The sequence below is a fragment of the Peromyscus eremicus genome, chromosome 2 (genome assembly GCF_949786415.1).
Source record: "Peromyscus eremicus chromosome 2, PerEre_H2_v1, whole genome shotgun sequence".
NCBI lineage: Eukaryota > Metazoa > Chordata > Mammalia > Rodentia > Cricetidae > Peromyscus > Peromyscus eremicus.
The window spans coordinates 156,109,441-156,133,754 of record NC_081417.1 but is presented as its reverse complement, the minus strand read 5'-3'; the positions used below and the strand labels follow the sequence as shown (position 1 = coordinate 156,133,754).

Genomic DNA, 24,314 nt, shown 5'->3' with positions numbered 1-24,314 from the left:
TACACTGCTTTTGAGAAGACCCAGGTTTGATTCCCAGCACCTACATAAGCTGAGTAACAATTGCAGGAACTCAGCTCCAGGGACTCGGATGCCTCTAGTCTCTGAGGGCACCTGTACTTACAGGCACATATCCACACAGGTACATACACATAATTAAAAATAATGAAAAAATATTTAAAGTCACAAGCCACGCTAGGCATAGTGGCACATGCCTACTGTCTTAGCAGCTGGGAGGTAGAAGCAGGATTATGAGTCCAAAGCCATCCCTAGCTACATACCAAATCCAAGGCCAGGCTGGGTTACATGAAACCTGTCTCAAAAACAAAAGACAAACAACAAACAAACAAAAAGGCCAAGGAGAGGGCTCAGTGGGTAAAGTACTGGCCATGCAAGTGTGAGGTCTTGAGTTCAAATCCCCCACACCAATGTAACAAGCTGGGTGTTTCCTATGAAGCCACAGGTAACCCCAGCTCTGAGGGTGGCAGAGACAGGGGCTTGCCGGCTTCTAGCCTCCCTGAGATGCAAGCCCCAGGTTTGGGAAGAAAGACTGCCTGAGAGGAACAGGCAAAGAGTGGAGAGGGTATCCAACGCCCTCTTCTGGCCTTTGTATGCACCTGCACATATTAAGTACATTGAGCCCTCCCCGCATCTGTCTGTCTGAGCGGTTTTTGTTGTTTGAAACAGGGTCTTTCTTTGTAGTCCTGGCTGTCCTTGAACTCGCTATATACACCAGACTGCAACTGAGTTTAAAGACCATCCTGCTGTGTAGCCCATGCTGGTCATGAACTACTGTCCATATTGAGTGCCAGATTACAGATGTACACTACTATACCTGGTTTGCATCTGAGATCTTAACCCCCTAGCAACCTCCCTCCCACATGAAGCCACGCTGATATAAAATACCTAACACAGGTAGTGGAGGGCTTTGGGTGTGGGGACACTGAGACAGTGTCTTGCTCTGTAGCCCTGGCTGACTTGGTACCTCCTGGTACTTGTTCTGTAGCAGAGGCTGGCTTCAAACTTGCTTCAATCCTCCTGCCTCTGCATCCTCAGTGCTGCAGGTACAGGCGTATGTCACCATACCTGGTGTAAGCTTGTAAATGAGAGCTGTAATTCACAGGGCCTCGTTTAATTTGAAGCCAATTTAACATTTTTATTGTGTATTATGTGTGTACGATGGTTCACATGGGCCACAGTACATATGTGGGGATTAGAGGATAACTTTTGAGAGTTGGTTCTCTCTGTCCATTGTGGGATTGAACTCATCATGAGGTTTGCAGGGCTGGCCTCAAACTATGTAGTCAGGAATGACCTTGAACTCCTGGGTTTCCTGCCACTGCTTTCTTTTTTTTGGAGCTGAGGATCGAATCCAGCGCCTTGTGCTTGCTAGGCAAGTGCTCTACCACTGAGCTAAATCCCCAACCCCTCTGCCACTGCTTTCTAAAGGATTCCAGGCCTGCAAACGGCTCCTAGCTACCAGCAGCCTCCAGTTTGATACAACTGCAGGGTTTTTCACACTGTAAATGACACCCTTACGGTGCAGTTCCTACTCTCTGGAAGAGGCAACCTGGCCTGTATCTGTGTCTCCGCACCTCCCAGCGCTGTGGACTGAAGCAATGAAAACCAGGGCTGCCCACAACACAGCCCTATTCCCTTGTTTACTCTTGAACAGCTGTTGTGGTGAACACACAGATCCTTGGCAAACAGGCCAGGCTTTCTGGTGAGTCACAAACACAGGGAGCCCAGGGAACCCACTAAACCCCAAGGATGACAGCCCCCAGCAGAGGGCTGCTATCCCTCATTCAGTCCCTTTCTCATCCCTGGAACTCTCTCTCTCTCTACAATGAGCAGAAGGCCTATCACTGTCTGCCACTCTCTTCGCTCCAGCTAGAAAAGCCCAGGGTTGGAGGGTCCAGACCCTTAGGATGGGTAAGGGAGGAGGAGCCTGCAGCACAGCAGGGAAGATGCTCTGGCCTTGCAGCAGCAGCAGCCACATGAGAAAACAGCTTGTTGAGGTGGCGTGTACCACTGAAGACCACCACCCTAAAAATTTAGTAATGGGGGAGGGTGTGATGAATGTGTCCAAGGGTTCAACCACACACAAATCACTCATGGAAGTTTGAAAGATATTTATTTAAAAAAGAACAAAAAAGCTTTGGTATTTCAAAAGCCCACAACCATCCATCACTAGAAAGTTAAACACCTTTCCCAGGGACCCAAAGTACAAAAGGACAGATCCCACTGGCTCAAGGTGAGAAGGAGGCAATGTGCAAACCGGCTGTAGGCCAGGGGAACCACACCTGCCCAGGCAGGGTGGCCGCCTGGGGCTCAGGCCCAGCCTCCAGACTGGGGGCCCCGGGTGCCAAGGAGGTGGCAGGGATCGGTTGTTGCCACCAACAGTCCTGATCTAAGGTGGATGAAAAGCCACCCAGCAAAACTTCAACAAAAATAAATTAGAAATCCATTCAAGAAAGAACACATTAAATTAGGAGAAGAACACAATTTTTCCTCAACAAGTCTTTTAAAGAGGATCTCTTTCCTGGGATAGAAGTCGGGGGGAAGTGGAAGGAGTGCGCTCAACTTCAAGTATTCTCCCTACGGGTTTGATTTATTGACTGGGAAACTTACACGAGTCCTCGGCCCTCTTTCCCTCCAGTGCAAACTCTTGTACCCACAAGCGCTTCTGAGTCACTGTCCCCCACAAGGCACAAAGGGTTGGTGCTTCCAAAGGCTCCCTGTTCATGCAGCAGCAGGATGCTCAGTGCTGGGTGTCTTGTGCAAACGGTGGCTGAGAGCGGGACTCGAGGTTCACTCAGACACTGGGATCTTCCTGCTCAATGAAACAAGAGGTCACTATTTAGCACCAACCCACAGCCCAGCTACAGAAACATCTGGGGAAAAGCCAGGTATGGTGGTGCACACCCGTGATCCCAGCACTTGGGAAGTAGAGGCAGGAGGAAAGTGCGAGCCAGCTTCTACTACATAGCAAGTTCAAGGCCAGCCTTGGCTACACGAGGCCATCTCAAAACAGACAAATACACACATTGGCAGGGGAGCAGACCACAGGGACAATGTCTCAGATCCAGCCAAATAGACAGCTCCCGGCCCATGGCCAGGCTAGAATTACTATGTAGTAGCCCATGAACCTCCTTGGGTTGATGTGGCATGTTGGCTGGGGCTCTCTTTGGCATGGCAGTGAGGGGCATGGGCAGTTCCTCAGGGAGGCAGTTTTTCTTCCCAACTGAATGGTGAACATTTAAGAACATACATGTCAAGCAAGAGTAAGGGTAGGGGGCCAGTGGCCAGTAGGGGAAAGAGCCTACTGGCTCCAGAGGCTGCAGAACTCACCTTTTCTATCAGAGCTGGCCAAAAGCTGGCTACTGGGAAGGCCTTCTCCACACCGCTTTTCCACCCAAGTCTCCACTGGTTCCCTCATCATGAGGAACTCAGACCTGCCTCCATCTGCTGCCTGCTCCTGAGGGCCAAGCATTGCTTTCCTGCAAGCCTGGCCTTAAACCACAAACCAGATGCCACAGTTTCTTGGTGGCGGGGACTGGCCCATCGCCTGCATGGGCTCAGGGCTTCCTAAATGCCGGGACACAGATCCACTACCTGGTCTACCTTTCTGTGGCAGTATTGGGGAGAGGAGAGGCAGGAAGGGCCTGGCTGGCCTGCTGCCGTGGGCTGACTAAATAATTGCATCAGCCGACCCACACTGAGAGCCTGACCACTGAGGGCATGTTTTTGTTTGTTTGTTTTGTTTTGCTATGTAGTTCAAGTTGGTCTCAAACTCACAACCTTCCTGCTTTAGCATCTTCAATGCTGGGATAACAGGAGTACACTACCATAACTAGCTTGCCGTCAAAATGGACTCCTCTCTTGGACACGAGAGCTGTGGGCACTGGCTTGAAGGAGATCCCATTACTGCCTAGGCTGTCCCCTGGCCAGGCTGCCCTTTTTGGACACAACAGAGAATGGCAGGAGCTTGGGGCTTTAGTAGAGGTAGCCTACCTTGCTCCTGAAGAGGGGCTTGGCTCCAGGCCCACAGTATTCATTATAGATGAGTTTAAAGAGGAAGAGGTGGAAGAGGGTGATGAGGGAGGTCACACTGAACCAGAAGAGGAAGGGCAGACCGGGATCCTGCTGGGCCATGTGCTCATCGTGGGCCAGGATGGCCTTGAGGTGCAGCGTGTGCCGTAGATCCTGCAAGTGTGTGAGGTCGGTGGAGATGTACAGCAGTGGTGTGATGGGCTGTGTCACCATGACAGAGAAGGTGTGGCCCCCAGGCTCTGAGGTCAGTTCCACAGGGTCCTGGAGGCAGCCTGCCTCACAGGCATAGATCTTGACAGGCTGGCCTCGGGACTCTACGGACACGTGCAGGTAGGGTTTGCCCTCTGCATCCACCAGCACAGCCAGGTTGATGTGGTCGTTCTTGTAGCGTATTCCATGCAGCGCATAGCTGTTGTGGAGCACCTCAGGGTCGGCCTGGAACTGCAGGTGGTTTTCTGTGAACTGTAGCCCGCCGAAGCTGAGCACCATGCCTTGCAAGATACCTGGAGCGCCAACCTTCACCAGCCCCTTGCAGCCTCGCTTCTGGAGGGTCAGCTTCCACAGGTCAGCCAGCTGCAGGATCTGCTGCACCGAGGAGAGCTGGCCTGGCCACAGGTTCTCGGCATGCATGGTGGCATGGCCACTGAAACAGTGGTCTTCATAGTTGAGTGTTGCTTCCATTTGGTCTCGCTCCCTGTGGCTCAGAGAAGGGCTGAGCAGCGGGGCTGGAGAGCAGGAGAGCATGTAGTACAGCGTCAGGTTTACGGTCAGGCCAGACGGCGTGTGGGCATCTGTAATCTTCTTCATCTCCACACCTGTAACACCACAAAGGCTGCACATTAGGGAAAGGCCTGGCTGGAGGCAAAGGAAATGGAAGACCAGGACGAAAAAAGGTGGAGCTTTGGGTCCAGTAATAAAGGACAGCCATTTGGTGCCCTGGGTATGGTAGAGCCATCCTGACTTCCTGAGATGAAAATCTTCACTTATCTTGGTGGGATTTAGAATTATCACAGAAACAAACCTCTGGGCATGTCTATGGAAGAGTTTCTACATTAGATTGAGGTGGGAAGATCCACCTTAAATGTTGGGGGTCCTACACCACGGGCTGGGGTCCAGGACTGAGTACAAGGAAACAGCGAGCTGAGTCCCAGCATCCAGCTCTCCCACTACGATGGGCTGTGCCTCTGAAGTACAAGCCAAAATAAACCTTCTTCAGTCAGTTGCTTTTGTCACAGCGATGCAAAGAGTTAAGTAATAGGACATCTAACATGACCAGCTAGGGTCTGTGGGACCTCCTGCCAGAGCCGAGCACAACACACAAGGCTCAGGTCTTATCACCCAACCAGGTGTCATTTGTGTCCTAGCCAATACTGGCTGGGTCTTCTATCACTCTCTCCAATAACTATAGCTTAAAAAATTATTGTAAGTATGTATGTATGTAAGTGTGTACGTATGTATGTAAGTGTGTCTGTGCATAATTTATGCACCGAGCCCTGGGAGGCCAGAAGACGACCTTGATGCCTTAAAACTGGAGTTACTGCCCATTGTGAGCTGCCACGTGGATGCTAGCAGCAGGTCCTCTGAAAGAGCAGCCAGTGCTTGTACCACTGAGCCTTTCTCCAGTCCCTCCTATAGCTATTTTAATATGTGATCTTATTCAAATTTGGAGACGGGGTCTATGTAGCACAGGCTGGCCTTGAACTCACATTGTCCTTCTGCCTCACTCCTGAGCGCTGAGGTTATAGATGGAAGTACCTTAATCTGGTTTAGTGCTGTAGCTTTAAATGACATAGCCTCTAGAGTCACAGGGCTAACCACCCCCTCAGCGTCTGCACCTGGATATCTGACAGGCATAACTGACCTCTGTGAACTTTCACCCCCAACCAAGGCTCCCCCTAGTTATTTCCAAGCAACCGTTCACACCCCCAAATCAGGGAGCTGTCCACAGGTCTCACTTCCCACAGCCAAACCATGGCCCAACAGTCCTACCTCCCAAAATATCAAAGTGCACCACTCCTATCTCCATGTCACAACCCGGTGTCCCCTCCTTCCTTCCCCTGGGCTCCCCAGGAACCGCTTACCTGTGTCCATGCCCCCTCAGTCTATACGCTGAGGACTCCCACCTTCCCGTCTCAATAAAACTCCTTGTTCTTCCTCAAGGCTTCAAGCTCACACACCACCCTGTTCCTGCTCATCACCAGGCTTAACCTGCTCCTGTTTAGGGCAGTCTCCAGGCTGAATGCCCACTTCCCTGTCACATGACTCAGGCCTAAGTGGTGCTACATCCAGGGAGCAGACAGCAGCCCTCCCAGCCCTCCCACTCACCAGCACTCCACTGCTCACTTTTCTCCACAGCACTTTCCATTCTAAGAGCTGTCTCACTTAAAATGTTCATGCTCCTGTCTTCCTCCCCACCAGACTAAGGCAAACACTGCTTGAACAAGAACTCCTTTTGCTCACTTGTCCAACAGCCTCCGGCAAAAGCACTTGATGAATAGATACCTGTTGAATGAACTAAACTCCCTCTGCACAACCATACAGGTGCCGATAACTGTAACCCTGGAAACCGAAACTCAGTACTACGATTGCATTTTCTGTAACAGTTGACAGGAAAGGTTTTCACTTGCAAAGAACAAATAAAGAGTATTAAAACAACAACAAAGTAAAGTTTTCATTTAGCATGCACATTCCAACCTACTGGAAGAAGCCTCCAGTAGTCTGGTAAAAACAGCTGCAGCCACAACGGCAATCTCAAACATTAAAAGCTGAGGCCAGGACAGGTAGGTTGTGGTGGGCAAAGCAAAGTGTAGGGAGTGAGGGGTGGGGTGGGGTGTGGGGTATCCTCCCTGAAGGTTTATTCTTTACGAACTGACCCCCTCCCACACAAAACAAAACCCTCCATCTGCTCAGGTCAGGCCTCAAGGCCAAGAACAAAGAATAAAACTGAACCTTTACACCCAGATTTTCATTAAAACCCCATAAAACTTACTGTTAAGGCTCAGAAAGCTAAGACCATAGAGCCTAGATCATACAGATTCAAAGGTTAGGAAGAGATTCAACCCTTTACACAAGCCCCAGTTTTAACCCTCGGTGTGACCACTGCAGAACATGGAGAACATTTCTAAAGTGGACTGTATGCACACTGGTGCAGAGTGGAGACTGTGTACCAAGCCCCCATCAAGGCCTCACCTGGGCTGAACAGCTGGGCCCAGAGGTGCTGGTGATCCTGAAGCAGCTCCGAGGCGGGCATCTCCAACAGCTCCAGCATTTCCTTCCTTGCCAAGTCCTGCAGCGCCTTGAGCTCCTTGGCTCCTTTGCTTTTGAGCACCTGGGGGTGGATGGGACCAGAGACATGCACCACCCACAGCACCGTCTCATCCAGCTGTGTCTTGGGAGCCACCTGGAGCCGGTTCACTAACTTCTTAGAGGCCACCACTACCAGGTGCACCAGCCCCGATGGAAGGGGTGTGGACCGGCCCGAGTACAGGAGAAACTGATGATCTCCGACCTTCTCCAGAGTGCTGGTGAAGGACTTGGGGATTGGGCCCGCGGTGGGCCCCACAGTCTGCAACGCGGCCACACGCTCCGTGGGATTGTTGAGCTGGATGCGCTGCAGATAGACATGGGGTCGGCCTCGGTGCGCTAGAAAGTCCTCCTGCAGTAGCACGCAGTCACGGCCCGACCCCGCGGAGAGCCCGGAGGCCGAAGCAGGCCCGGCGACACCAGAGGCAGGGCCCGAGCCCGGGGTCCCCAGCTGCAGGCAGCGCACTCGGCGCAGCAGGCCCTCCCGCAGCAGCAGCACCGCCTCTCCAGCCTCAGCCAGCACATTCAGCGGGCGCAGCTGCACGAAGGGCACGAAGTCCAGCGCCACCGCAGGCTCCCGCTCCCCGGGCGTCACCCACAGCCGGTTGTAGGCGGCGTCCAGAGCCAGAAAGCCGTTGGCCACCAGGGCTGGCACCCCGGGGCCCAGGGGCACCGCCTCGCCGCGATCACGCAGGCCGCGCCACGCACGGGTGGCCGCCTCCAGGCAGGCGGACGGCTCGGCGGCGCCCGGCTCGCTGTGGGCCCAGGACGGCAAGCGCAGGCCGCCCGCCGCCCGCCGCGCTCCGGAGCTCCCGAACCAGAGGAGCAGCAGCAGGAGGCCGAGCAGGCAGAGGAGGCGGCGGGCCCAGCTGCTCGACAGCAGCCCTGGCAGCCCCTTCAGGCGCTGCTGCAGCCACATCGGGCCCGCCGCCCAGCCCGCCCGCCCGGCCGCCGCCACTCACTCCCTGGCCCGCGTCGCCGCGATCACCTCGACGCCAGCCGCAGCCGTCCCGGCAGCTACCGCCACCGCTTCCTCCTTCTTCTCGGTTGCCTCCCAGCCGTCAAACGCCGCCAGCCGTAAAGCGTCGCCGAGTCCTTTGCGACAGACAGAAAAGCGGCCGGGGGCGGGATTTGGAGGAGAGGTGGAGTCTCTCTGGGGGCGTGGCCGGGACGCGGGGCGGGGCGGGGCGGGGCGGGGCGGGGCGGGGCGGGGCGGGGCGGGGCGGGGCGGGGCGGGGCGGGGGAGAGGGAAGGTATTAGGAGAGCAGAGGGGTGGGCCGGAGTCCCAATCTCCCGTTTAAAAAAAAAAAAAAGAAAGAAAGAAAAGAAAATCACAGAGCAAGCCAAATCCAACATGTGTTGCGCCTCGTTTACTGCTTGATGGTTTCAACAGCCCTAAAATTAAAACGTACTGTTTCTGTAAAACTATTCCTGAGTAAAGACAAGACAGCAAGCCCCAGTGATCCTCATGTCTCTACCCTCCAGTGCTGGAATTTCAGTACACACCACTAAGCCTAGCAGTACACACCACTAAGCCTAGCTTTTCAGTGAGTACGGGTAAATGGAAGGAAGGAGGAAGGAAGGAAAGAAGGAAGGAAGGAAGGAAGGAAGGAAGGAAGGAAGGAAGGGGAAAAGAAGTGGAGGGAGGAGGGAAGGCAGGGGAGGAAGAAAAGAGTACTTAGTGAAAAATGATTTCCTAGGAAATACTTTGTTGACGTGCCCAAATCTGCCTGACTGCGTGTACACCAGAGTGGGACATCATAAATCCAGCCCAGGACTGTCTGTTTCCTGAGCGCATCAAGTCGTTTTCTTGATGTGAATACTGAGCTTTAACTCATTAAATAACATGAGACATTAAGATTTCATACTTTGACAAGGCCTGCAGCATCCATCTAGGGGGAAAAAAATCAGCTGGGGCACTCCAGCACACAATAGGCGATTGTTTCCACTTTGGATTGGGGCAGACAATGGGCAACTGTTCCCACTTTGGATACTGGGCAATCCAGAGCCAGACAGACAGTTGCAAATTTGCAGTCGACAATTAAATGGTCGTTTGAGGTGGCTTGTAGTGGACCGTAAGCGGACGGAAAACTGTTTGCTGAAGTTGTGAGCCAGTGTCCCATTGGAAGAGTGCTCATCCTGTTTTGATTGTATTTTACTATTTTTGTTTGTTTATCTTTGAGACAGGATCTCTCTTGTGTTGTCCAGGCTGGACTTCAAACAACTCCTGGGCCCAAGGGATCATCCTCTTTTCTTATCATCCCTAGTCGCTAGGATTAAAATCGTGCAAGATGGCCACCAAGCGTGATAACCTGAGTTCTGTATCCAGGACCTACATGACGGAAGGAGAGAACTAACTCCTACAAGTTGTCCTTTGACCTCCAAATGCACAGGGTGGTATGTCCAAGTCAGAAGATGGTGTGGGATCCCTGGAGTTGGAGCTACAGGCACTTGTGAGCTGCTTGATGTGGGGTGCAGGCCTCTTAACCCCCAAGCAGTCCCACTAGCCCCTCTTTTTAATTTTCAAAAATGTATAATTATTGTGTGTGCATGTGAGCATGATTTATGTGTGTTTGGATATTTGTACTACACAAGGTCTGAGGACAATTCTGGGAGGCCAGTTCCTTCCTTGCCCTTTAGATGAGTTCCAGGGGTTGCATTTAGGTTGCCAGGCTTTTGCAGCAAGCCCCCTTACCTACTGAGCCATCTTACCTGCCCTCCATCCTATTCTTTAAACTGAACCCAGAGCTTGTTGATTCTGCTAGAACGACTGACTGGCCAGCAAGCCCCAGAGATCCTCCTGTCCCTACCCCCGGGTGCTGGAATTTCAGTGCACACCACTGAGCCTAGCTTTTTTAAATGAGTACTGGAGACCAAACTCAGGTCCTCCACTGAGCCACCACCCCAGCTCCTGTGAGTATTTTTGCTACAAATACTGGTGTAATGGAAGTATATCTTGACCTACTTCTGTGCATGTTTCTTGGGAAGCAGTTCAAGACAGATTTCTAGATCAAAGCCTTATTTATTACGTGTGCTCCTAACTCCTTGTCATCCTCAAATACCCCAAGGCATGGGTATGGGAGTGCTCAGAGGCAGGAGTCGGCACATAGCCACACAGCAAGTAACCCCATGGGCCTCAGTTTCTCTACCTATAAAATGGGTATCATACAATAAAGTAGGCTTGCTCTGAGACTTAAATTGGACAAGTGCTTGAAGTTTAACACACTGTATGGCTCGAATGAAGTGTTCACTATTTAGCTTAGCGCCAAAGAGTCATCTTCCCTCCTGAGGCCCCAGCCCTGGGGCAACCAATGTACTTGTTTCTAGAACATTTTTCCAGTCTATTTGCTTTGCAGATAAATATATGCATTTTATTTTCCTAGCCAGAAACTGTAGTGTAAGATGTATATTTGCTTATTATTTGTTTTATTTAAAGAAAAAGCTGAGAGAATTCTAGTATTCTATTGAGGCTAATGCCAGTGGGAAATGACAGCCCATCAGACAACTCAGTGTGGTCATCCCACTGAAGCTGTGGCTCCTTCACAGGCCGACAAAGGAAATGGGATACATACATACACACACACACACACACACACACACACACACCTTTCCCCATCCTGCAGTTGTCCAACACCTTCCTAATAAAGTGGAGTCCTGTGCCTTTAACAGTCCATAGCACGCGTAGCACGTACTAGAAATACCAGAAGCAACATCTGGACAGCAGCCACCACCTCTGCTTAAAGAGACAGGCCATCCTAGATGGTGCTTGGACCAGGTTCAAGTTCAAGCACTTTGGTGAAACAAACAGGAAACAGACACCAAAAGAGTAAAGCAAAGCTTTGCCAGCGTGAATTTTTCCTCCTGAAGAGGCAAGCAGTCTCTAAAACCGATCCCTCTTAATTTAGACTCTGGAGAGTGCCTGGGAATGTCCAGGGCATTATCACTATTGAGAGTCTCCCTAGACTCTGGGAACTATCTGATGCTTCCTTACTGTGGTCCCACATCAATTGTGTAATGCCAAGCTGATGCTTCTTCTCTGAACCTCAGTTTCTCACTTTGCAAACGGAAGCAAACTGCCTGACTAGAAAGTCAATTATGAGCATGGAATGAGATCATTAAAAATGAGCCAACTGAGCTGGGTGGTGGTGGTGCACGCCTTAATCCCAGCACTCAGGAGGCAGAGGCAGGCAGATCTCTGTGAGTTTGGGGCCAGCCTGGTCTACAGAGTGGGTTCCAGGACAGCCAGGGCTACACAGAGAAACCCTGTCTTGAAAAACTAAAACACCCCCCTCAAAAGAGCCAGGCTGGCTGACTCTCCCTCCCTTCATCCTTGCATTTCCTCTTCTAAGGGTCTGGAATCTCAGTCTGCAGCCTTCTGAGCCCAAAACGGCGGGGGGTGGGGGGTGGGGGGTGGGTGGGGGTGGGGGTGGGGGTGCTTGGCACCAAGTCCTGACCCCAGCTGCAGCAGCTCCCAACCCTGGGTCCCAGCTAAGGAAGCAAATGTTCTAGGTTCTGTTCCAGGCCTCTTCCTCTGGCTTGTCTTGTGACCTTGAACTTGCTGCTGGGTAGTCCTGGGCCTCAATTCTACTGTGTGAGTAAGTAAACCTCTGTACAATAAACTTCTGCAGTTTTCCAGGCTGTTCCCATTTTCCCCAAAGGGCACATGGTCCTCAATTGTACAAATATTGTACATCTTTCTCAAGAAAGAAAGAAGGGAAAGGAAAAAAGAGACAAGAAAAGAACCATCCAGAAATAATATGACATAGAAACACTGTGTAAATTATGTACATTTTTATACCACAACCTGGAAATGATCTTTGCAAACATTTGACTGTAATTTTATTTATTTTTGGTGGGGGGGGGGCTGTTTTGAGATAGGGTCTCATGCAGTCCATGCTGGCCTCAACTAGCTGTATGGCTGAGCATGTCTTGAACTCCTGATCCTGCTTCCACCTCCTGAGTGCTGGGATTCCAGCTTGGCTGAGATGCCTGGAGTTTCCCTTTCCTTCACTCTCTTTTTCCCTGACAGAGTGGCTGTGCAGCTGAGGCTGGCTTTGGACAACGGATCTCCTATCTCCACCTCCTGGGTGCTGGGATTTAGGCACATCTCACCCTACCCGACCCAGCATTGTTTTTACCTGGCCACAAGGCTGAAAATCTGTTTTTAATGAGTGAGTCTTACTGAAGAGACAGCCTTTCCCACTTAGCATTCTGTAGATACATGTTTCCTGGCTGACACAGTAGCGCCCATGAAAGACCACTTCTCTTGAACTCTCTGACTCCTTTAAGCTCCTTTCCCCACAATCCTGCCCTAGAGTCCAATCCAGGGTCCCTGTTTGAGCTCTGTTCCACAGCTGGGCAGGATTTCCGTCCAGATGTGGATGTGCACAGCTGACATCTGGACCAGGAGCCTTTGCTCCGGAAACCTTTGGTCCGTTTTTACATTGGGTGTCTGTGAAAATGCCTTGAAAATTTTCACTCCATCCACCCATCCATCCACCCACCCACACATCCATACCACAATTAACCTCTGCAGCAAGAATTTCTTTGACTCTTTTCAGACTTCCCTCCCAGGGGCAGAAAAGACGAATTAAGGGATTTCCTTTTGGGAGCCTGGGCTAGACTTCCTATAGATCCAGCATCCTCAGAGATGTCAACACCCGCGTCCACCCTAGGCTCAAACCCTTACCTCTGGAGTTTGGGGAAGACATAAAGAAAATGAAATCTCTAAGAGGCAACTCTGAGGTGCCCTACAGATCCCACCATCTCTGTGCAGATCCCAGTGAATGTTAAGCCCCACTCTTCTAGACATCAAGGCCTCGCCCTCCTAGCCCACTTTTTCCTCTGGATAGCGTTGCAACCCTTGGAGAGAGAGAGGGGAAGAGCATGGGCCGGCTGGCCACAGGACCCAGGGACCATAATGACCTGCCCTAGGTCTGGAGGACCTGCGCGCCTAAGCAAGAAAACCCTTCCCCGGGGCGGGCGGAGGAGTGCGCGGCACCGCCCCCGGGGCGGGCCCAGTGCGTGGCAGCGCCCGCCCGCCGGGTCGCGAAGTTTCCAGTTCAGCTCGAGTCTCAGTGCCCGCGGATCGTACCCAGACCTGGCTATGCGGCCCCTGCTGCTCCTGGCCCCGGTGGCCTGGCTTCTTCTGGCCCAGGCGAAGGACGACGCCAAACTGGAGGGTGAGGGCGCGGTGGGGGAGCGGTGACCGGCTTCCTTGCCGAGGACCGGGGTGTCCAGGCGAACTGGGCTGGGAGGGCGGGGGAGCTGGGTTGCGGTCATCTGTCCACTTGCCCGCGAGTGACTCCGACAGATCACTTCCTCTCATGGGGCCACGATTCCCACGTTTGTGCAGCGGGCAGGAGAGGAGATAGCCAAAGCCCCCCACCCCCTCCACCACCATTCAACGCTCAGAGGAGCTCGTGATAATTCCCATAATAAGTAGCAAGGCTCCTGTTGATCTTACACGAGCTGCTGCAGCCCGGCCTCACCAGTTAAGAACGTTTGCTACTTTGGGAGTGTTTGCTTATATCATCCCCATTTTCCAGCTTCACAAACTGAGGCTCCAGAGTTGATTGTTTTCCCCCACAGCTTGTGGGCATTGGAAATGGCTTCGTCCCCATCTCTGGGTGTGTCTTGTTCCAGAGCCCAGCTCCGAGCTCTTGTTATCTTTAGGGTGAGGGAGGGGCTTTGGAGTGAAGGAGGTAAGCGAGGCATGCAGCTCAGAGTGGTTGGTCCCAGGTCGGCCGGACTCCTGGCCAAGTGCTCATTCTGCTTCTCCAAGGGCTACTGGGTTTCTAACTGTGTCCCACTATCCTGAGTGAGTGCTCCTGTCCTCCCAACCCTTGCTGGACTGTACCACCCCAGCACTGTTCTCTGAGTCCCTGAGACAACCCCCACCTAGGTCAGACTGTGAACCACCCCAGACAGGCAAAGCCAAACTGACCACATTCTCCAGAGCATCCTGTTCCCCTCTGCCCATCCTGCTGGAGGACCTGGGAGCTGGCCTGGACATGGTGGATGATAGGATAGTTAAAGGAATCTGGATGGGTTGGAGAAGCTGCCCAGTTGGTAAGAGCACATACCTGACATGCATGCAGCCCAGGATTTGATCCCCAGCACTGCAGAGACTGAGCATGGTTATGCATGCCTATAACCCCAGTACTCAGGGAGGTTGAGGCAGGATTGTCAGACCTTCAAGGTCATCCTCAGCAACATAAAGAGTTGAAGTCAGTCTAGGTTACTGGAGACCCTGACCAAAAAAAAAAAAGAATGAAAAGGAAGGAACCTGGCTTTGAAACTCATGTGCGGGGAACCATGGACTTTTGCATGCCTGACGATTCTGTGCTAAATTATACATACACAGGGTCACACACCTCCCACTAGTAACTTTGATGATGCACAGTCTTTGAGAATATTGGTGTTCATGACCTCAATGCCGGGTGGCGATACCTCATTCCTAGAGATCACGAGAGATGCCTCAGATGAGGCCAGTCCCCGAATCCCCTTAAAGCCAAGGCACTGGGCATTTTCTCTCTGTCTTAGATTAACTAGTTTTCCTGGAGGGTCTAATCCAGGAGGGCAGGAAGCTAGATGAGAGAATATCTGATAGGGAAGTCTGACCACAGGGCTCAGCTGGTAATGTGTGCAAAGGGCCTGGGTCCACTCCCTGGCAGGAGCCTGGAGTTCTGTAGTTGGCCACCCCCCTCCATCCGCTCCATCTCACCTTCTCCTGCTGATGATGCATGCCCTTCTACTCCAGACCATCCCAGTTAGAGCCTCAGGTGCTCTCTAGGAAGTCAGAGACAGGCCCCTGCTGATGACAGGGCTTCAGGTGTCCTGACCCAGCAGTGCCAGGGGAAGGGCTGTGCCTGAGGGTGCACAGCTCCCTCTCTTGGCAGGGTACCCCTCTGTGTCAAGAATTGAGGCATCACCTGACGGACACTGAGCTCAGCTCTTCAGATTTCAGATACTTCACTAGAGTCTCTGAAAGAGGGCTCGTTTATCCATGATTTCTGTAGTGCAGATGAAGAAACTGAGGCACAGGGAGGCTAAATTACTGGCTGAGCCATCTGTCCCTGCCACCCTGCTCTGCCTTCTCTCTTTCTTCTCCGAAGACCTGGGTCACAGTTTGTCCATCTGGGGAAATGATTGCTGGACTTTGGGCAGCAGGTTGGGGAGGGCTAAGCTTACAGGGTGCCAGGCCCATGTGGCCCTGGTGGCTGTTGAGCATACAAAACAGGCATCAGGGAAGTGGGGGTGGTATCCTGGTGTAACCTAAGCCTCCTGTTGACACGATGTGGGTGGCCCAGAGCTCTTGTACGCCTGAGAGCGAACTGGAGAGGATACCTGCACTGGAGGAGCCTGAGAAGCCCTAGGAATTCTGGAGTATGTATTTAGTCTGATGCTCTACCCTGCTGGGTACTGTGGCAGGTTAAAAGTGTGGACGTGGGGCCGGGTGGTGGTGGCACGTGCTTTTAATCCCAGCACTCAGGAGGCAGAGCCAGAAGGATCTCTGTGAGTTCATGCCAAGAGGATGTGGCTGGGCATGGTGGCGCACACCTTCAATCCCAGCACTCCGGAAGCAGAGGCTGGTGGATCTCTGTGAGTTCATGCCAGCCTGGTCTATATAGTGAATTCCTAGACAGCCAAGTCTATGTAGAGAGACCCTGTCTCAAAACAACAACAAAAACAATGTGGCTGTGATCTATTCATGGTGGTACAGTGCTGTAATCAATCACAGCCCTTGGGAGGCTGAGGCTGGAAGATTGTGAGTTTGAGGACAGGCTAGGCCACTTAGTAAGACCCTGTATTCAAAACAAAAAACATCCAGGCATGATGGGAAATGCTTTTAATCCTGGCACTTTGGAGCCAGAGGCAGGCAGATCTCTATGAGTTCAAGGCTAGCCTAGTCTATACAGTAAGTTCCGGACCATCCAGGGCTACATAGTGAGACCATGTCTCAAACAAAACAAAACAAAAATGCTAGCCAGTTCACTTGTTTCACTTCCAGGTCTGTGACCTTAGGCACATCCTTATCTTCTCTGTGCCTCAGTTTCCACTTCTGTAAAAAGAAGGTAAAAGTAGTACTGCCCTTAGAGGGTGCGTTTGTTTCTTTGTTTTTGATAGAATCTCATTTAGGCCCTGCTGGTCTTGAACTGGGATATAGTGACGAGTGACCCTGAACTCGGGATCCCCCTGCCTCCATCTCCTTCATGCTGGAATTACAAGTGTGTGCTACCATGCCTAGCTCCTCATGGAGTGAGGAATTCAGTGATGAACATAGCTCGCTTCTTGCAGCATGTGGCGTCTTAGAAGGACTCAATTGAAGGCCACTCTTACTAAAATTCAGCTTCTCCTGTTGCTCCTTAAACAGCAGAGTGTATTATCCCTTGGTGTGAGAGAGGGAGGCCTAGGGAAGAGCTGTAGCCCTAGGGAAAAGGGTCAGTTTTGTATGGGTACATCAACTACTGGTCCGACCAAGTGGGCAGATCAGGAGTGAAATGAAGGAGGGCTTCCTGGAGGAGGTAGGCAGGGGAAGGAGTGAGTGTTGAGGACAGGTCAGTGGAATGGAGAGGAGGCAGGAGTCTGGGTTCCTGGGGGGCATGAGGAAGGTCTGGGAAGCCAGGGGCCTCTGCTTCAGCCCCATCAGCCAGTTTCCTGAGGCAGATGAAGAAATGGGCATTTTCTTCTTTCTCTCTCTCTTTCCTTCTTTCTCTTCTGCATTTACTCACATCTGTTGAGGTCAGAAGACAGCTGGCAGGAGTCCAAGTCAGTTCTCTCCTTCCACCATGTGGCTTCTAGGGATCAAAATCAGGTCTTTAGATAGGCGCCAAGCACCTTTACCTGCTGAGCCATCTTGCTGTCTTAAGGTTAGCCATTCTTGCTTAGGGGTGTTTGAAAGCAGGGCCTTGACAATGGAAGACTTGTTGCCTAGTCCCTCTTCTGCTCTCGTCTCTGGCCTCCTCCCTTGGAGAACCCAGAAAATCAATCAATCAATCAATCTTTCTCTCTCTCTCTCTCTCTCTCTCTCTCTCTCTCTCTCTCTCTCTCTCTCGCTCTCTCTCGCTCTCTCGCTCTCTCGCTCTCTCTCGCTCTCTCTCGCTCTCTCTCGCACATGCACTTGTACACATGCTAGCCTTTGACACTCTTTTGCCCCCCTTTTGGCAAGAGGGCCTCAAAGAGCTAGTGACTGGTTCTTCTCACCTGCAGGGAGACTTAACCATTCAGGCCAGAGCTGGAGGCAGCCCTTCCCCTCATGTAAACATGAGCTTTCTTCTCTGGGCCCCCAAATGGGTCAAGTGGGGAGGTTACTCCTCCATAGCTGTTTATGGCATTGTCTGCTCCTCCCCAGGCCCACCCTGCTGGGTCCTGCCAATCCCTGCTTGCCCCCCTGGCATTGACCCCTTGCTACAGGGACAGCCTCCTGCCTATGCAGCCTCAGCCAGCTTGGAAGAGCTGGGCCCTTTTGTTCTCCCAGCTCTTCCTCCTTACATCCAGTGGTAGGCGAAGGCCTTACCTGCCTGCCGCTGGCCTGGCTGCGTTTGGGGGTTTGTTTTGTTTTGTTTTCTGTGTGCGTGTGTGCAGTGTGTGTGTGTGTGTGTGTGTGTGTGTGTGTGTGTGTGTGTGTTTTCTGTTCACCTAGGTAAATGGGAGTCCTGGGTGCAAAGGAGCCATAACAACCACTGAGTAGTATTAAGATCAAGCCACGTGAGTCTATCAAATGGGTAACAGAATTTATTAACATATAACACTCACAATTACAGAAGGGAGTAGACAGTAGAAGTCGTCCTCTGATCTGACCAGGAGCAAATCTACTTCTCAGCCAGGAGCCCGGGTGGGGGGGTGGGGGTGGGGGAACCGGACCTGTGTCCCTTCTCCAGCTTCTTATCTGAGGTCATGTGCAACTGCAGCAAGCACCGCCTCCTTTGGGCCGTACAGCCCAGGGTCATGGGCGAAGCAAATACCACTACAGAGTAGTGGGCCTGCCCCCCACCCTCCAAGGACAGGAGTCGGAGTGGGATTCACAGGACTTGATAGTAGGGAAGGGAGAGGTGCCGTTATGACTGGCCCTGGGATTCACAGAGTTTGCAAGGATCTAGCCAGGCAGGCCAGCTCCCAACCCCCAACTCCTCAGGCACCACAGCCTCACAGTGGGGTCGAGAGGGCCTTCTGGGGCCTCCCACAGATGATGTCTTGGGGGCTGCTTCTAGCACGTTCTGTTGCAGGGGTGAAGTCACACTGCAGAGCGGGGAGAGGTCCCTTGTTAAGAGGGTATTGACAAAGCCAGGCTCATGGAGTGTGGTTGAGTGTGGTAGCCCGTGCCTGCAACCTCAGCATTTGGGAGTGGAGGCGGGAAGATCAATAGAGAAATTCACGGGCAGCTTTGTTACCATTTAGCTGGATATGGGGCTGGGTTACATGAGACCCCTTTTCAAAATGAGAGGAAGGGAGAGGGAGGAAAGAGTACCAGCTGCTCAGACCACAGACATGGACTGGTGAGGGGATTTCAAGTCAGTTTCCATCCCAGGCGGCCTGAACTGGAAGCATGGCATTGGGAGAGTCAGCCTCGTAGGCTTGGGGGAGACCAGAGTGGATGAGTATGTCCACCCTCAATGTATGCGTAGAGAGCAACTTGTGAACTCTGCATTTGCTATTTCCGCTCTAATGCCCAGCGCTGGCCAGAGAGATCCTCCCATGGTCAGCACTCAGGGCATCTTCCCCGCCACCCCCATGATGCTTGCACCCTCTAAAGCCAGAGACTTGGTTTCATAAGGCAGGGTGCAGACGCCCTCCCCTGGGTGCTGCCTGTCCTGTTTGTCAGTTTCCATATACAGGGAGCCCAGGGAATAGGGAAACAAGGGTTATGCCCCAGCTCTCTCCTTAACCCACTGGGTGGCCCTTGGCACAGCCTGAGCCCTTGTTTGTAGAGGTGTGATGAAGAAGGCCGCTCTTCAAGACTCTCCTCTGTCCCCATTCAGCCCCTCATGTCCTTCTCTGTCTGCAGACAACCTTCTGGTCCTCACTGTGGCTACAAAAGAGACCGAGGGCTTCCGCCGCTTCAAGCGTTCAGCCCAGTTCTTCAACTACAAGGTTCAGGTGAGGGCTTCGTGGGTAAGGCAGAGACAGTGTGTGTGTGTGTGTGTGTGTGTGTGTGTGTGTGTGTGTGTGTGTGTGTGTGATGGTGGGGGATCCAGGGGCTAGGGCTTCCCACAGTTAGGGCTCTTGGGCAGACTCAGGTGCCAAGAAGGGCAGGAATTAGGATGAAGGTCAGAGTGTGAACGGAGTCTAGGAGGCGAGAGGGAGATGTGGAGTAGCATGGATGGTAGCATGCAGAGGCCTCTCTTGGAAGGCTAGTGTGGATGGCAGGACCCGGGAACCATCATTCCCACAATCCCCTGGGGCATCTTGGAATGGATGTGGTCTGAAGACCTCTGGAATGTGTACACTGTCACAAAGAAACATGCTTGTCTACCAGGCATGGGCTTCATGTCCTCTGTGGGCAGTTCATGGGGCCCAGCCTTGCAGGGAGTCAGCCCTCCTCTCGGAGGACCATTCTGTGTTCTTCTCTGTCAGGCACAGTGTTGGGCACTGGGAAAACAGATGTACTCACACCGGCCTCATCGTGGCCTACACAGAGCTAGGTACGAAGCCAGGAATAAAGTGTATCATCACGAAATCATGGACCCGTGATAAAGCAGGGTATTACTTCAGACATAGCTGGATCCAGGGTCCCAAGCAGCAAAGAGCTTTATTTTTCTGTCTCCAGAGGCAGGCTCTCTCCATTGTGATAAGGTGACTCTAGGCCTAGACTTTTGCACCCGAACTTTTCAACCTTAGCCAATCATAACAGCCTTGCCTTAATTTTTAACACAACAGTCCCAGGGGAGACTCTGATAGGCCGTGTTTGGGTGTCATGCTCAAAGCTCTAGCTATGGGAGGGGCAGAGGAGTGGGGGGTAGTGATTGGTTGTCCCTGGTCACATGACCACCACTGGCATCACCTGGAATTGTTTCCCTACACTGGATGAAAGGAAGCAAAGGTGTCCACTCCCCAAACTGGTGGAAGAATATTTCTCTACCAAAGCTGGGGGCCTCTCTCTGCAGGCACTGGGCTTGGGGGAGGACTGGAGCGCGGACCGCAGACCGTCAGCAGGTGGAGGGCAGAAGGTTCGGCTGCTGAAGAAGGCGCTGGAAAAGCATGCAGACAGGGAGGACCTGGTTATTCTCTTCACTGACAGGTGGGTGTGCTGGGAATTCCTGCTTGCGTCCCTGGAGTGCAGGGTGGTATTGGGGTCAGGGGGTCCAAAATAAGACCTGGACATCACGTGTAAGGGGGGCTCCCTCTAGCTAAGCTTATCTAAGAGACCCCAGGATAAGTCTCTTTGATGTAGGCCAGTACTCCTCTTGGTGAAAAGATGGGAGGTGTGAGCTGCCAAAGATGACAGATGAGCCGTGTTCGAATATGACAAGGACATGGATTATGGGGACTGTGTCCTGCCCAGCTGGGCATGGAAAGGTGGCAGACTGAGGGAGGTAGGGCTTGTAGATCTATCTCCCGGATGGTGGCTGGTGTAGGATGTGAGGGGCTCCTGATCCCTCACCTGATCCCTGTGTCCTTCTGTGGGTGCCTTCTCTGGACCTGCTTCAACTTCTCGCTTTGGCCACAGTTACGATGTGGTGTTTGCCTCGGGGCCTCGGGAACTCTTGAAGAAGTTCCAGCAGGCCAAGAGCCAGGTGGTCTTCTCAGCTGAGGAGCTCATCTACCCCGACCGGAGACTGGAGGCCAAGTATCCAACAGTCTCTGACGGCAAGAGGTTCCTGGGCTCTGGAGGTAAGAGGCCATGTGCAGGGTGTGGGGTCTGGTATCTGACCTCACTGCGGGTCATGGGTTCCAAATGCATACAGTCTCAAAGAGAGCCTCTGAGGGATGTCTTCCTCACTTTGTTGAAGGGCCGTCCAGCTGTGCTGGAGAAACGAGTCACCCCTGACTCCTTCACCTTCCACATCACTTCTGCTTCCCAAAGATGTATAGAGTCCCGTAGCTCAGCCAGGGCTGCATGAGACCTTGTATCCAAAAAAAAAAAAAAAAAAAAAAAAAAAGGCAGGACTAATGAAATTGCTCAGTGGGCATAGCTTCCATCAAACCTGACAATCTGTGTTTGATCCTTAGAACCCATATGATGGAAGGAGAGAAACAACTCCTGAAAGTTGTCCTCTGACCTACACACACACACACACACACACACACATACACATACACGCACACATGTGCACACTCACACAACTCTAACATATACACATACACTACACATACTCTCACACACTCACAACTCACTCACACACACATACTCTCTCACACACAACACACATGAATAAAAATGTGTAAAAAAAATTAAACACAAAATGTGGCTGAGGCTGTAGCTCAGTTGGTAGAACGCTTGTCTAGCATGCACACAGCCCTGGGTCCCACGGCCAGCACTGTGTAGGGGATATGGTGCCACTTGCAATCCCAGAATTGGAGAGATGGCGGCAGGCGGATCATTAGGTCATCCGTGGTTAGCTAATGAGGGCAAAGCTGTCCAGAGTTGTGAGAGACGCTTTCTCAAAAACAGTTTAAAAGCCCCTGTATCTATTCAGACCCACACCCACCACCCTCTGTGCCTCCTCGTTTCCTGATGCTGAGCCCGGCCCTCCGTCACTGTCTGGAACTGTTCTGGCACTCCAGCCCTCAGCCCTTTCTAGTCCTTTCGGAGAGTAGAACCCACAGGCCCCACCCACTAGTCTCACTGACCCAGAGAGCTAACACAGTTGCCATGGTTGGCGGCTGGGGGCGGGGAGGGGGGCTGTCTCGGGGGTGTGTGTGTGTGTGACTAGCCCAGGGGTCACGTGCCCTGTTTCTTCCCTCCTTGCTTGTGCAACCCTCACTTTATCCAGCAGCTCCTCTGGGCTCTCCCTGCTTGTCAGGGCTCGGACCCTGGAGTGCTGTGTGACATTTTTCCAGCCTCCCCTCTTCTCCGATCCAAGCTGCTCAGATGACTCTATAAAAGGGATCCAAGCCGGGGTCCTTGTGGATCTGCTCTCTCGGGGCCTAGCACTAAGTGGGTTCAGTTCAGTGGGTTCCATCATCTTGGGAATGTTCATCCAGTGACATTAGCTAGCTTGTACCACACCTCCCCTCAGTCAGAAGTGAAGAGGTAAGGTTTATGAGTGAAGTGGGGGAGGTGGCGGGGAATGGAGGGAGCTAGCCCAGAGGCTGGAAGCTAAGTGTGTCTCTGTCTCTTCTACCACTCTCAGGCTTCATTGGTTATGCCCCCAACCTCAGCAAACTGGTGGCCGAGTGGGAGGGCCAGGACAGTGACAGTGACCAGCTCTTTTACACCAAGATCTTCTTGGACCCGGAGAAGAGGGTAAGAGGTGGTAGGTGGGCTGGGGAGAGGGGTCTGTGGAATCCTGACCCTGGATCTCACTGGCCAGGCTGCACTGGGGACAGTCCTGGGGTCTGAGCCACTGGGTTGGTGTGTCCGTCTATTCGGGCTGTTGTGACAAACTGCCTTAGACTTGGGGGCTTTAAAATAAGACGGTCATTGCTTACTGTTCTGGAGTAATGGGTGCAGTGTGGTTGGGTTAAAGCAAAGCCAAGGGCCTGTGTTGTGGCTCAGTGGGTAGAGGTGCTTGCTGCCAAGCGTGATGACAGTTCAGTCTCCTGGACCCGCACGGTAGAAGGAGGGAACAGACGTCTACAAATTGTCCTCTGACCTCCATACGTGACTGTGGCACACACATTCACACAAACATAAGCGCATACAAGATAAATAAACGTATGCCGCTGGAGAGATGCTTAGGGGGTAAAAGCACCTGCTGCTACCACAGAGGACCAGGTTGTGTTCCCAGAACCCACAGGATGGCTCACAATTTCTGTAATTCTAGTTCCAGGGGATCTGTTGCCCTCCTTTGGTCTCTGTGGGTACATGCACATGGCACACTTACATACATGCAGGTAGAACACTCATAGACATAAAAACTAACGAACAACGCTACACCTGATGGTGTGTCGTAACTCCAGCATGTGGGACACTGGAGGATCATGGATTTGAGGCCAGCCTGGGTTACATAGCTCAGAACCAGCCTGCACATTCTAAGATTTTGTCTCAGAAACCAAAAGTTCATGGATTAAGGAGTGAAAAACCATACTGTTAGCATTTCTCACAGGAGTAGTGTGAAGCTCAGATTCATACATGTTCATAGGAACCCGGGACTGGAGCCTGACATATAGTAACATCACACCTCAGCATGTGCTGTCATGTGGCTGTCATCCATATGGCTGGACCAGCTGTTTCCTTAGCTTCCTTCCAGTCTTGAGATTTCCTGCTTCTCTGAATAGAGCCAGGATATGGCAGGCTGAGCCAGTGTGGGGACAGGCTCCCCATGCTGGGTGTGCTGGGGACCTGGTCTCGGCTGGCTGGGGCCTGTCCCTGCTACAGCCCAGGCCCTCCTTCCTGCAGGAGCAAATCAACATCAGCCTGGACCACCGCTGCCGAATCTTCCAGAACCTGGATGGAGCCCTGGGTGAGCCATAGCACCGGGAGGGGGTGGGGCCAGAGGGAAGAGGAGCTGAGGTCTGAGAGGGGAGGAGGGGTGGGGCCTGAGGAGGAAGAGGGGCTAAGGTGGGAAGCATGAGGAATGAGTTGGAAGGAGTTGAGGATTCCTGTCAGGGTTAGACCGAAGAAGGAAAACCAAGTGGCTCCTCCTTGGTCATTGTGCTGGGCTGATGTCAGCCTCCCGCCCGGATCCCAGAGACCCTCCAGATGTTGTGGGGGCAAAGTTGTGTCTCTCAGAAAGTGGGAGAAGCACAGATGTTCCGCTTAGGGGGAGGCAGTGATAACCAGGGCAGGCACCTGGCCCCAACCGCACCATGCATGCCACGCCAGTACAAGTGACCCCTTCTCCTCGGGCCCAAGG

The 24,314-nt window shown here is 52.5% G+C and overlaps 2 protein-coding genes and 1 long non-coding RNA gene across 5 annotated transcripts in view; 1 reads left to right on the top strand and 2 right to left on the bottom strand.

Moving 5' to 3' along the window:
• Window positions 1-2,114: 2,114 nt before the first annotated feature.
• On the bottom strand, window positions 2,115-8,441 carry Kiaa2013 (KIAA2013 ortholog). Of its 2 annotated transcripts, XM_059255357.1 has the most exons (4): window positions 7,240-8,441; window positions 4,012-4,865; window positions 3,349-3,475; window positions 2,115-2,830 (listed from the first exon to the last, which is right to left on the bottom strand). In XM_059255357.1, the coding sequence occupies exons 1-4, from the start codon at window positions 8,270-8,272 to the stop codon at window positions 2,625-2,627; spliced, it is 2,220 nt and encodes a 739-aa protein (XP_059111340.1). In that variant the 5' UTR covers window positions 8,273-8,441; the 3' UTR covers window positions 2,115-2,624. The 2 variants fall into 2 exon arrangements, with proteins under 2 accessions (XP_059111340.1, XP_059111341.1); XM_059255358.1 differs by lacking the exon at window positions 3,349-3,475 and having other exon boundaries at window positions 2,705-2,830.
• Window positions 8,442-13,389: 4,948 nt separating this feature from the next.
• The window catches only part of Plod1 (procollagen-lysine,2-oxoglutarate 5-dioxygenase 1), a 29,959-nt gene continuing 19,034 nt past the window's right edge, over window positions 13,390-24,314 (top strand). Inside the window, exons 1-6 of the mRNA XM_059255356.1 lie at window positions 13,390-13,535; window positions 19,361-19,452; window positions 20,460-20,593; window positions 21,023-21,186; window positions 22,650-22,762; window positions 23,858-23,921. Of these exons, the coding sequence (XP_059111339.1) occupies window positions 13,460-13,535; window positions 19,361-19,452; window positions 20,460-20,593; window positions 21,023-21,186; window positions 22,650-22,762; window positions 23,858-23,921 (643 nt within the window). The 5' untranslated portion in view covers window positions 13,390-13,459. The remainder of the gene's footprint in view (window positions 13,536-19,360; window positions 19,453-20,459; window positions 20,594-21,022; window positions 21,187-22,649; window positions 22,763-23,857; window positions 23,922-24,314) is intronic.
• LOC131904283 (uncharacterized) overlaps window positions 18,263-24,314 on the bottom strand; it is a 30,581-nt gene continuing 24,529 nt past the window's right edge. For both annotated transcript variants that reach the window (XR_009377719.1, XR_009377720.1), the window contains exons 2-3: window positions 21,227-21,419; window positions 18,263-18,594 (exon numbers count right to left, since the gene is read on the bottom strand). This is a non-coding gene — a long non-coding RNA (uncharacterized LOC131904283). The remainder of the gene's footprint in view (window positions 18,595-21,226; window positions 21,420-24,314) is intronic.

Bases quoted from the DNA above. Each gene is read 5' to 3' on its own strand.
- Kiaa2013 (XM_059255357.1), bottom strand. From the start codon at position 8,272: ATGTGGCTGCAGCAGCGCCTGAAGGGGCTGCCAGGGCTGCTGTCGAGC. The intron at 4,866-7,239 runs GTGAGGCCTTGA...GTGGTGTTACAG, and splicing joins GGCCCAGCTGTTCAGCCCAG to GTGTGGAGATGAAGAAGATT. The intron at 2,831-3,348 runs GTGAGTTCTGCA...TTCATTGAGCAG, and splicing joins GGCCAGCTCTGATAGAAAAG to GAAGATCCCAGTGTCTGAGT.